Source organism: Kogia breviceps, chromosome 4 (assembly GCF_026419965.1).
Source record: "Kogia breviceps isolate mKogBre1 chromosome 4, mKogBre1 haplotype 1, whole genome shotgun sequence".
In the NCBI taxonomy this organism is placed as follows: Eukaryota; Metazoa; Chordata; class Mammalia; order Artiodactyla; family Physeteridae; genus Kogia; species Kogia breviceps.
In genome coordinates this window covers 58,906,551-58,920,188 of record NC_081313.1, presented here as the reverse complement: position 1 = coordinate 58,920,188, position 13,638 = coordinate 58,906,551, and the positions used below count along the sequence as shown (strand labels likewise).

General features: G+C 36.4%; 1 protein-coding gene across 1 annotated transcript in view; it reads left to right on the top strand.

Annotated features, from left to right (window-relative positions):
* Positions 1–13,638, top strand: part of ANKRD31 (ankyrin repeat domain 31) — a 131,729-nt gene that overhangs the window by 28,794 nt on the left and 89,297 nt on the right. The window contains exons 8-10 of the mRNA XM_059062738.2: positions 388–659; positions 2,929–3,038; positions 13,020–13,172. Of these exons, the coding sequence (XP_058918721.1) occupies positions 388–659; positions 2,929–3,038; positions 13,020–13,172 (535 nt within the window). The remainder of the gene's footprint in view (positions 1–387; positions 660–2,928; positions 3,039–13,019; positions 13,173–13,638) is intronic.

Genomic DNA, 13,638 nt, shown 5'->3' with positions numbered 1-13,638 from the left:
TAGGCTGAATAGAACACTGATCTGGCCTGGCATAACAGTACTACTGTTTTTAGGTGTCTCTCATCATTTCGTGCTACCCATTTCCTGTGAAATTAAAGCACCCAGAGTGACCTTAGGTTTATCCTTGAGTTTTAAGGATGAATATTGATAAAAATAATATTTACTTATGCTTTTCTTGTCTTAGGCTTTTAAATCTGCATTGTCATTTGTTAATTAATTATGATAAAATTTTCATTATGTTCACATATGTCTATGGGTTTTTGTATTTCCATCTTATAAGGTATTTTTGTGTAATCAAAGGACAAGATAAAACTTAATTTCTTCCAATTTTATTTTATTTTTTTGCATTGTTGTAATTATTTGTTATGTATTTACATCTTATTACAGAGTCTAGAAGACCCAAATTCATTTGGATTGCAAACTTTGGTTCATCAAAATGTCACCTCTTGTGATCCACTAAATAATAAGGGAAATTCAAATCCGGTGGAAAATAGCTCTGACCAGGACACTCCATGTGTGTTAAGGAGATCGTCCAGACTGAAAGTAGGCAGAGATGCAAAGCCCACAGATGACATATATAAGATGCCAGAAAAGATTTTACCCAAAATACTTGGCTGTGAGGATCAAACAAATAGTAACTCTTCAACTGAGAATTTCAGGTATGCTACCAACCTAATAGATAATTCTGTGTTTGGGACATTAGAGTCAGTTTACCTCTAAGTAAAGAACTTTATTTTTCAGTGTTGTTATTTTATTTATTTTGCAATTTAAAACCCCCCCAGAAAACTCTTTTACTTTCTTTTTTTAAGACAAAGTAATGGGAAATTGTTGTATTTTAGCTTAATGCTAATGTTCTTTCTTTAACATCTCTCACCACACATAGTTACAAATTTTTTTTCTTGTGATGAGAACTTTCAAGGTCTACTCTCTTAGCAACTTCTCAAATATACCATACAGTATTATTAACTATAGTCACCATGCTGTGCATTACATCCCCTGGACTTATTTATCTTATAACTGGAAGTTTGTACCTTTTGACCACCTTCACCCATTTCACCCACCCACACCGTCTCCTACCTCCAGAACCAGTCTGTTCTCTGTATCTATTAGTTTAGGGTTTTTGTTTTTTTGTTTTAGATTCCACATGTAAGTGAGATCATATAGTATTTGTCTTTCTCTGACTTATTTCACTTATCATGATGCTCTCAAGTCCCATTCATGTTCTAGCAAATGGCAGGATTTTTTCTTTTCTATGGCTGAATACCATTCCAGTGTGTGTGTGTGTGTGTGTATCACATTTTCTTTATTTATTCATCCATTGATGGATATTTAGGTTGCTTCCATGTCTTGACTATTGTAAGTAAAGCCATGGGCTTCCCTGGTGGTGCAGTGGTTGGGAGTCTGCCTGCCGATGTGGGGGATGCGGGTTCGTGCCTCGGTCCTGGAGATTCCCACGTGCCGTGGAGCGGCTGGACCCGTGGACCATGGCCGCTGGGCCCGTGTGTCCGGAGCCTGTGCTCCATGGTGGGAGAGGCCACAGCAGTGAGAGACCCGTGTACTGCAAAAAACACAAAAAACAAAAAACAAAAAACAGAAAAAAGCCACAGTAAAAATGGGACTGCAGACATTATTTTGAGATAGTGATTTTGTTTCCTTTGGATAAATACCCAGGAGTGGAATTTCTGGATCATATGGTAGTTCTATTTTTAATTTTTGAGGAATCTCCATACTGTTTTCTGTCGTGGTTGCACCAATTTACATTCCTACAAACGGTGCAAGAGGGTTCCCTTTTCTCCACACCCTCTCCAGCATTTATTATTTGTAGACTTTTTGATGATGGCCATTCTGACTGGTGTGGTGTGATATCTCATTGTGGTTTTGATTTACATTTCCCTGATGATCATTGATGCTAAGCACCTTTTCATGTACCTGCTAGCCATCTGGATGCCTTCTTTGGAAATGTCTTTTTAGTTCCTCTCACATTTTTAAATCGGATTGCTTTCCTTTTTGCTATTGAGTTGTTTGAGTTCTTTATATGTTTTAGATATTAATCCCTTTTCAAGTACATGATTTGCAAATATTTTCTCCCATTTGGTAGGTTGTCTTTTCATTTTGTTGATAGTTTCATTTGCTGTACAGAAACTTTTTAGGTTGATGTAGTCTCACTTCTTTATTTTTGCTTTTGGTGTCAAATCCAAAAAATCATTGCCAAGACTGATGTCAAGGTGCTTACTTATGTTTTTTCCTAGGAGTTCTGTGGTTTCAAGTATTACTTTCAAGTCTTCAATCCATTTTGAGTTGATTTTTGTATATGGTGTGAGACTGTGATCCAGCTTTATTCTTTTGCATTTGGCTGTCCAGTTTTCTCAACACCATTTATTGAAGAGACTGTCCTTTCCCCATTGTATACTCTTGGCTCCTTTGTCATAGATTAATTAACCATATATTGGTAGCTTTATTTGGGGGCTCTCAGAATAGAGAGAACCAAAATAAACCTACCCATATATGCTTTTATGCCAGTATTTTACAGTTTTTTGATCAGTGCCATACCACAGGGCAAGTCCTTTTTTTTTGCCTGCCTCTTTTTTCCTAGAAGTTGTGAATAGAGTGGATAGTGGCATGCCAGCGTGGGGAGTGAGGGACAGGAGCCTCAAAATACTCACTTATAGGTGACTATCCCTAAAGGAGAGAAACCCATAGGTGGCACAAAGACAAAGAAACCATGATGACTGGCATGTCTGTCACAGAATTATCTGCAGTTTACTCAGGAGCCATCTCCATATTTAAAACTGCCATCCTGCTTGACAACAGCTCAGTAAAATATGTTTTTGAGTTTAAAAAAAAAATTAGTCAAAAATTCGTTATGATTCTTTTTGAATGGTTGTGGAGAACATGATAGTAATTTTAAAAGCACATTTATTTTTCAAGAATGCAGAATCCTGCTTTAAGGATTGAAGGTAAAGAGAAGACTATGCATTCATCCAGACTCAAGAGTGGAGAACAGATCAGGAAAAACAGAAAACTTGCAGGGAAAAATGGTGAGGTGTATTTTATTTCTTTATTTCTTTAATAAGTAACTTACAAAAATATAGAATCCTGGTACTAAAAAAGGATTTAGAGATTATATGTCTCAACTTTCTCATTCTACTGATGAGGAAGTTCAGAGAGGTTAAGGATTTTCCCCAGCACTGCATAGCTCATTAGTAGTATAACTAGGATCCTGAACTTCTGCCTAATAGGCTGGTATATTTCCTGTACTTGTACTTTTAAGAGAATAGTTTCAGAACCCTTTTGAAATTTAGATATCTGACCTATTTGTGGTGTGACTAACCTAGCATAGGCTTTGGGAAATTATAACCAGAAGAATAAATAAAAGAAATTATTATATATTTAGGTGTTATTTCTTCGTTCCTATATATAAAACCCCAAAGAATGAACTAAAAAACTATCAGAAATAATAAGAACCTAGGAGTACAGGTTACAAAATAATAGATAGCGTGACAGTTGGCAGAATTGAAATATGGACTGTAGATCAAAGAATAATATTGTATCAATGTTAAATTTTCTTAATTTAATAATTTGGTTATGTAAGATAGTGTCCTTCCTTTTAGAGAATATGTTCTTAAGTATTAGTAAGTAAAGAGGCATGGTGTATGCAAGTTATTCATTATGTGTATATGTGTCTGTGTGCATGTATATGTATATATAAAGAGGGAGATAGAATGATTTAAGTGGCAGCAAAATGTTAACAATGGGGGAATCCTTTGTTTTATTTTTATAACTTTTTTATAAATTGGAAATTATTTCCAGCTAAAAAGTTTTTAAAATTCAATAAACCAAAAGAAGACAAAAGTAAATACCTTTCATATAAGTACTACCCACTTACAAAATATAAGAGAAGATCCCATTTATAATAGTTACAAAAGAGAGAAAATACCTGCTTATATACCTAATAAGAAATTGCCATACCTGTAAGAAGAAAGTGTAAAAATTATGCTAAGGGACATAAAAAAAGACTTGAATAAATGGAAAGAAGAGCCTTATTCTTGACCATAAAGATTCAGTATTGTAAGAAACTTACTTCTCCCTAAATTATTCTGTAAATGCATGAGAGCTCAATCAAAAACAGTTTTTTGTGTATTTGTTAATTGTTTTGTTTTATTTTGCTTTATAGGGCTGGAGATTAGCTATGAGAATGATATAGAATTTCAGCTGGAAAACTAAATATAAAATACTAACCAAGAAAATTCTGAAAAATAAAACAAAGGGAGAGTAGAGAGGCAGGAACCTGCTCTACATAATGTGAAAGCAATTAGAAAACAATAGAACTTAAAATAAGTTGGTATTGGCACAGGAATGGACAGATAAATCAGCGAAACAGAATAAAGGGTTTAGATGTAGAAGCCAGATACAATGGGAATATGGGCGTAGGTCTATGATAAATATGGCATCTCAAATTGATGGCAGAAAGAAGGACTAAATAATAAATAGTGAAAAACACAAACAGTTGGATCCCTATAACATTCCTCATACCAAATTTAATTCCAGTCTGGCCAGAGTTAAAGGAAAAAAAAAGTTCTAGGAGAAAAGACAAGTGAATCTTTTTATAATCTTGGAAAAACCCTTTGTAAAGAACAATTCAAAACCAGAAGTCAGGAGGGAAAAGAATGATAAAATTGACTATATACATTTTTTAAAAATTATATGGAAAGATATCGTAAAGAAAACCATCATCAAACACAGAAGAAATATTAATAACACATGACAAGGGGTTAATTATACTAGTATGCAAAGAGCTCTTACAAAACAGTAAGGATAAAGAAAAATAGGAGTTCACAGGAAAAAAAATGTAAATACCTGAGAAGATTAACATCTCACTTATACTTAAAGAAATGCAAATTAACAAGTACAATTTTCAACTAAGAGAATGCCAATAAACATTTGAGAATTCCCAGTGGCAAGAATGTGGAAAAAGTAAACAATCTCATATGTTTTTGGTAAAAGTTTTTTCAGTCTTTTTATAGGGCAGTTTATTTACATTCATCAGAATTTTAAATCACAGTTCTTTTGAATCAGCAATTCTGTTTAAAGGAATTTATTCTATGGCTTTATAAAATATAATATGTAAATATATTTTATAAAGTTGTTCATTACAGCATTGTTTATTATAATAAAATGACTAGAAACAATCTAAATTAAGTGAATAGTTAACAAATTATAATGTAACCAATGAAATAATATTCAGTCATTTAAGAAGTCAGAAGAATATGTATGTGTTGATAAGGAAAAAAAGGCCATTTTTTTTTTTTCATGTCATAAGGGTAATATCAAATTTCTTGTTGGAAACAATGCAAGCAAGAAGACAGTGGAGCAGCAGCTTTAAAGTACTAAAAGAAATTCTATAGAATTCTATAACTAGAACCTAAATTCTATACCTAGAAAAATATCTTTTAAAAATGAAGGTGAGGGGAGAGGAACCAAGATGGCGGAGTAGAAGGACGTGCTCTCACTTCCTCTTGTGAGAACACCAGAATCACAACTAGCTGCTGGACAATCATTGACAGGAAGACACTGGAACTCACCAAAAAAGATACCCTACATCCAAACACAAAGGAGAAGCCACAATGAGACGGTAGGAGGGGCGCAGTCATAGTAAAATCAAATCCCATAACTGCTGGGTGGGTAACTCATAGACTGGAAAACACTTATACCACAGAAGTCCACCCACTGGAATGAAGGTTCTGAGCCCCACGTCAGGCTTCCCAACCTGGGGATCTGGCAACGGGAGGAGGAATTCCTACAGAGTCAGACTTTGAAGCCTAGTGGGATTTGATTGCAGCGCTTCGACAGGACTGGGGGAAACAGAGACTCCACTCCTGGAGGACACACACAAAGTAGTGTGTGCATAGGGACCCAGGGGAAGGAGCAGTGACCCCAGGGGAGACTGAACCAGACCTACCTGCTGGTGTTGGGGGGTCTCCTGCAGAGGCAGGGGTGGGGCTATGTGTCACCGTTAGGACAGGGACACTGGCAGCAGAAGTTCTGGGAAGTACTCCTTGGTGTGAGCCCTCCCAGAGTCTGTCATTAGCCCCACCAAAGAGCCCAAGTAGGCTTCAGTGTTGGGTTGCCTCAGGCCAAACAACCAACAGGGAGGGAACCCAGCCCCACCCATCACCAGTCAAGCAGATAAAGTTTTACTGAGCTCTGCCCAACAGAGCAACAATCAGCTCTACCCACCATCAGTCCCTCCCATCAAGAAACTTAACACAGGCCTCTTAGATAGCCTCATCCACCAGAGAGCAGACAATAGAAGCAAGAAGTCCTACAATCCTGCAGCCTGTGGAACAAAAACCACATTCACAGAAAGATAGACAAGATGAAAAAGCAGAGGGCTATGTACCAGATGAAGGAACAAGATAAAACTCCAGAAAAACAACTAAATGAAGTGGAGATAGGCAACCTGCCAGAAAAAGAATTCAGAATAATGATAGTGAAGATGATCCAGGACCTTGGAAAAAGAATGGAGGCAAAGATGGAGAAGATGCAAGAAATGTTTAACAAAGACCTAGAAGAATTAAAGAACAAATAAACAGAGATGAACAATACAATAACTGAAATGAAAACTACACTAGAAGGAATCAATAGCAAAATAACTGAGGTAGAAGAACGGATAAGTGACCTGGAAGACAGAATGGTGGAATTCACTGCTGTGGAACAGAATAAAGAAAAAAGAATGAAAAGAAAGGAAGACAGCCTAAGAGACCTCTGGGACACCATTAAACACAACAACATTCACATTATAGGGGTCCCAGAAGGAGAAGAGAGAGAGAAAGGACCCGAGAAAATTAGAAGAGATTATAGTCAAAAACTTCCCTAACATGGGAAAGGAAATAACCACCCAAGTCCAGGAAATGCAGCAAGTCCCATACAGGATAAACCCAAGGAGAAACACTCTGAGACACACAGTAATGAAATTGAGAAAAATTAAAGGCAAAGAAAAATTATTGAAAGCAGCAAGGGAAAAATGACAAATAACATACTTTGTTATGGGAACTCCCATAAGATTAACAGCTGATTTCTCAGCAGAAACTCTACAAGCCAGAAGGGAGTGGCATGATATACTTAAACTGATAAAAGGGAAGAACCTACAACCAAGATTACTCTACCCGGCACGGATCTCATTCAGATTTGATGGAGAAATCAAAAGCTTTACAGACAACCGAAAGCTAAGAGAATTCAGCACCACCAAACCAGCTTTACAACAAATGCTAAAGGAACTTCTCTAAGTGGGAAAAACAAGAGAAGAAAAGGAACTACAAAAACAAACTCAAAACAATTAAGAAAATGGTCATAGGAACATACATATCAATAATTACCTTAAACATGAATGGATTAAATGCTACAACCAAAAGACACAGGCTCACTGAATGGATACAAAAACAAGACCCATCTATATGCTGTCTACAAAAGACGCAGTTCAGACCTAGGGACACATACAGACTGAAAGTGAGGGGATGGAAAAAGATATTCCATGCAAATGGAAATCAAAAGAAAGCTGGAATAGCAATACTCATATCAGATAAAATAGACTTTAAAATATAGAATGTTACAAGAGACAAGAACACTACATAATGATCAAGGGATCAATCCAAGAAGAAGATATAACAATTATAAATATATATATGCACCCAACATAGGAGCACCTCAATACATAAGGCAACTGCTAACAGCTCTAAAAGAGGAAATCGACAGTAACACAATAATAGTGGGGGACTTTAATAACACCTTGCTTACACCAATGGACAGATCATCCAAAATGAAAATAAATACGGAAAAGAAGCTTTAAATGACACAATAGACCAGATAGATTTAATTGATATTTATAGGACATTCCATCCAAAAACAGATTACACTTTCTTCTCAAGTGCACAGGGAACATTCTCCAGGATAAATCACATCTTGGGTCACAAATCAAGCCTCAGTAAATTTAAGAAAATTGAAATCATATCAAGCATCTTTTCTGACCACAACACTATGAGATTAGAAATGAATTACAGGGAAAAAAATGTAAAAAACACAAACACATGGAGGCTAAACAATACGTTACTAAATAACCAAGAGATCACTGAAGAAATCAAAGAGGAAATAAAAAATACCTAGAGACAAATGATAATGAAACCATGATGGTCCAAAACCTATGGGATGCAGCAAATGCAGTTCTAAGAGGGAAGTTTATAGCTATACAAGGCTACCTCAAGAAACAAGAAAAACCTCAAACAAACAATCTAACCTTACACCTAAAGGAACTAGAGAAAGAAGAGTAAACAAAACCCAAAGTTAGCAGAAGGAAAAAATCAGAAAGTTCAGAGCAGAAATAAATGAAATAGAAACAAAGAAAACAATAGCAAAGATCAAGAAAACTAAAAGTTGGTTCTTTGAGAAGATAAACAAAATTGATAAACCATTAGCCAGACTCAACAAGAAAAAGAGGGAGAGGACTCAAATCAGTAAAATTAGCAATGAAAAAGGAGAAGTTTCAACACATACCATAGAAATACAAAGCATCCCAAGAGACTACTACAAGCAACTATGCCAATAAACAGGACAACCTGGAAGAAATGGACAAATTCTTAGAAAGGTATAACCTTCCAAGACTGAACCAGGAAGATATAGAAAATATGAACAGAACAATCACAAGCAATGAAACTGAAACTGTGATAAAAATCTTCCAACAAACAGAAGTCCAGGACCAAATGGCTTCACAGGTGAATTCTATCAAACATTTAGAGAAGAGCTAACACCCATCCTTCTCAAACTCTTTCCAAAAATTGCGGAGGAAGGAACACTCCCAAACTCATTTTATGGGGCCAACATCACCCTGATACCAAAACCAGACAAAGATACTACCAGAAAAGAAAATTACAGACCAATATCACTGATGAATATCGATGCCAAAATCCTCAACAAAATACTAGCAAACATAATCCAACAACACATTAAAAGGATCATACACCATGATCAAGTGTGATTTATCCCAGGGATGCAAGGATTCTTCAATATATGCAAATCAATCAATGTGATACACCATATTAAAAAATTGAAGAATAAAAACCATATGATCATCTCAATAGATGCAGAAAAAGCTTTTGACAAAATTCAACACCCATTTAGGACAAAAACTCTCCAGAAAGTGGGCATAGAGGGAACCTACCTCAACATAATAAAGGCCATATACGACAAACCCACAGCAAACATCGTTCTCAATGGTGAAAAACTGAAAGCATTTCCTCTAAGATCAGGAAGAAGACAGGGATTTCCACTCTCACAACTGTTATTCAACATAGTTTTGGAAGTCCTAGCCATGGCAATCAGAGAAGAAAAAGAAATAAAAGGAATACAAATTGGAAAAGAAGAAGTAAAACTCACTGTTTGCAGATGACATGATACTATACATAGATAATCCTAAAGATGCCACCAGAAAACTACTAGAGCTAATCAATGAATTTGTTAAAGTAGCAGGATACAAAATTAATGCACAGAAATCTCTTGCATTCCTATACACTAATGATGAAAAATCTGAAAGAAAAATTAAGGAAACACTCCCATTTACCATTGCAACAAAAAGAATAAAATACCTAAGAATAAACCTACCTAGGGAGACAAAAGACCTGTATGCAGAAAACTATAAGACACTGATTAAAGAAATTAAAGATAATACCAACAGATGGAGAGATATACCATGTTCTTGGATTGGAAGAATCAATATTGTGAAAATGACTATACTACCCAAAGCAATCTACAGATTCAATGCAATCCCTATTAAATTACCAATGGCATTTTTTACGGAACTAGAACAAAAAATTTACATTACATTACATTTGAAAATCAGTCACTGTGATTTGTTATATTAATAAGCTAAAAATGAAAAACCATATGATCATCTTAGTAGATGATGCAGAGAAAGATTTTGACAACACCTAACATCCATTACTGATGAAAACTCAGCAAACTCAGAATAGAGGGGAACTTGGTTAATCTGACAAAGGGCATCTACAAAAAAAAATACACAGCTGTCATACTTAATGGTGAAAGACTGAATGCTTTCCCCCTAAGATCAGAAATAAGACAGGGATGTCTGTTCCCACCACTTGCTCATTGTATTGGAGGTCCTAGCCAGTACAGTCAAGAAGATAAACAAATAAAAGGCATCCGTGTTGGAAAAGAAGAAGTAAAACAGTCTTTAGTCACAAGTGACATAATCATCTGTATAGAAAATCTGATGGAATCTACAATAAAAACAACTGTAAGTGAGTTTAGCAAAGTTGCAAGATACAAGATCAATATACAAATATTAATTATATTTCTGTATTATAGCAACAATTAGAAAGTGAAATATGAAAACCAAACAATTAGGAAGTGAAATTTATGCCGCAGTTTCAAAAAATGTGAAATACAGATAAAATTTAGCAAAAGATGTAAAAGACAGGTACACTGAAACCTACAAAATATTAAACAGAGAAAACACGGAAATTTTTTTTTTTTCCCGTACGCGGGCCTCTCACTGCTGTGGCCTCTCCCATTGCGGAGCACAGGCTCCAGACGCGCAGGCTCAGCAGCCACGGCTCACAAGCCCAGCCGCTCCGTGGCATGTGGGATCTTCCCGGACCGGGGCACGAACCTGTATCCCCTTCATCGGCAGGCAGACTCTCAACCACTGCGCCACCAGGGAAGCCCAACACAGAAAATTTGATGGAGAGAAATGGAGAGAGATTGAGTCAGAAGACAATATTATTAAGATGTTATTTCTACTCAGGTATATTTATGGATTCTACACAATCTCAATAAAAATTCCTGTAGGATTTTCTTACAGAAATTCCAAAGCTGGTTCTAAAATTCATATGGAATGCAAAGAATCTAGAATAGTAAGACAACTCTGATAAAGAACAAAGTTAAAGGGCTAACACTACCTGATTTCAAGAATTATTATATGGTATAATCAAAACAGCATGATATTGGCATCAAGATAGGGAAATAGGTCCATGGAAGGAGAAGGGAGTTCAGAAATAAACCCTGAGTTTTGACAAAGGCACAAGGCCTTTGTAGTGGAGAATAATTGGATATCCATATGCAGCAGAATGTTCTTCAGTGTCATTCTGTGTATTTTAAGAGTGTTGATTTTTGTTTTGGCCAACAAGTTACTTGAAGATCAGTTTGATCCTTTCAACAGTTTTTTTAAAACCTTGTTAGGCAGGTCTAGTGTAGGCTTTACTCTAGGACTAGTTTAGCTCTGCTACTAGGACATGACCCATTAAAGGTCTCTCTGAATGTTCCAGTAGTTGAGCAAGGTCTCTCTCCTCAGCCTGGCAGGAATGTGAATGTCTCCCAGCCTGTGTGATCTCTGATGGTTGTTAATTTATAGTTCCTGGGTAATTGTTCTTGCCCAGCCTCATGAAGATTCACCCCACGCATGAGCAGTTCAGTATTCAGATAACGACTTAAGGAGCCCTTCTTACAGATTTCTGGTGCCTTTTCTCTATGCTCTCATCTCTGGTGCCCTGCCCTGTAAGTTCTGTTCACACCAGCCTCCCCAGACTCTGACCTCTGTCTCCTTAGCTCAGCAGAATCACCTTGCTGTGCTTGTGCTATACTCTGAAAAGCCTCCAGACAAGAAGCTGGAGTGAGTGACCTTAGGGCTCACTTCATTGTTTGTCTTCACTCAGGGGAGTCAAATAGGTCAGAACTACCTGTTTTCCAATGTCTGAATAAAGGGTCTTTTCCCTCCATATATTTTGCTTAATATTCTAGTTGTTTACAATGGGAGGGCAAGTCACATAGTCATGATTGGAAGTGAATGTCTTTCACAACTTAGTGTTCATTGAAAATTTTTGTATTCTTAATTTGTTATTTTGAATAAATTGCATATTTATAATAGAGGTACAACTGGAAAAGACAGATCTGGGAGTAAAGACTACTGATTTTTGCATATAGTTTATCTGGTGGGAGCAGAATGCTTTGTAGTCTGGGGTGGGGGAAGGCAGGCTCAGGTGTTCAGCAGTTGGTTTGTTTTACAGTGGAACTGAATGGAGAGAATCAAATAAAAACAAAGCAGTTAAATTGTGGTCCATTAAGAAATCTTTTGCAGTACTCAATTACCTTTCTGAGGTTTTAGGATGGGGCAAGTTATTTAGATGAAACTGGAAAAGCTATCACCAAAGTTACTCTGAGGGAATTCCCTGGCGGTCCGGTGGTTAGGACTCTGCTCTCACTGCTGAGGGCCCGGGTTCAATCCCACAAGCTGGGCGGTGTGCCAAAGGAAAAAAAAGCTATTCTGAAATTCAGGAAACCAAATGAGTATTATCTGTAAAAATTGACAGGATGTGGATTATCTAGATGAGGAGTTTAGGAGGCACAGGGGAAAAACGATACTTGGTATATATAACCTGGATAATAACTTGTGTATTTCCCAGCTTAGGAAGTCAAAACTATTATACTGCTCAAGACCAAGCTTTATTTAATTTCATGACAATTATTTTTAGTAAAGAAAGAAAATTTAGCATTCTCTTTTCTGGTCTTGCTGGGGTTAATTTTTATATCTTCCTTATACACTTCTGAGATTTTCTCCTCATGGTTTTATAAGACATTTTGGTATTGTAATATTTTGTTAGGTTTAATAACATCTAATTCTGGATTTAAATAATCCCTTTCACCAGAACTTTTAGGAAAATAATCCATTAGTCTTCTCATATATGCACCTTTCCTGGAGTTTCTTTCAATCAATATAAACTGCTTACATGATTTATAATTTACTCAAATATTTCAAACTAATGTCATTTGTCTTTTTCACCTTTTTGCATGTAGATACCATTATAGATGGGTTAATGGATGAAATACTCCTCCATAATGTAATGTACTCTATTCCAGAATGTTGACTGGATTCATTCTATTACTTATATTCCTCTTGATTTTCAAATAAGGATTATTAATTTTTTTGTTTTCTTTTGTTCATGCCCTCATTTAAGAAAAAATGAAGATGAATAAAGTATCTTGTAACATTAACCGGAGAAACATGTTTGGAGAGAACTTACTGTATAAAGCTGCTCTGAACAATGATGCTAATCTTGTTCATCATTATCTGAAGAAAGGTGGAAATGTTAATCAACCAAGTTATGCTGGTAGGTTGTGGTTACCACTTACAGTTATCTTAAGAGTGGTTTGTAGTTTCAGCTGAGTCACTACTATGAAAGTATAGCAAAGTAGACCTAAGGCAAGTCTCAAACAGAAAGCTTCCAGGTAATTTTTCTGCTTAGGCAGTGCTTCACCATCATTTCCCAGGGAAGTGGTAAGATAGGGGGGGAGAGGCAAGAGAAGAACATTACATTTCACCTTCAAAGATTATGCCTGCCTTCAAAGGTTATGCCTTCAAAGGCCCACTGCACCAGGTGGGCCATGTGCAGTGGCATTACACAGAAGGATGGGGTTCCTGGGGCTGGCTTGCTGGCTTTGTGTGGGCATTTTTACTATGAGACTCAGCTTTTAATGGAAGAGAAATGAGGTTCACAGCTGAAAGAAGCTGATGGTACACTGAACTTCAGGGAAAATTGATGATAAAATGGTAGATGTACAGCAAGGACAATTGCC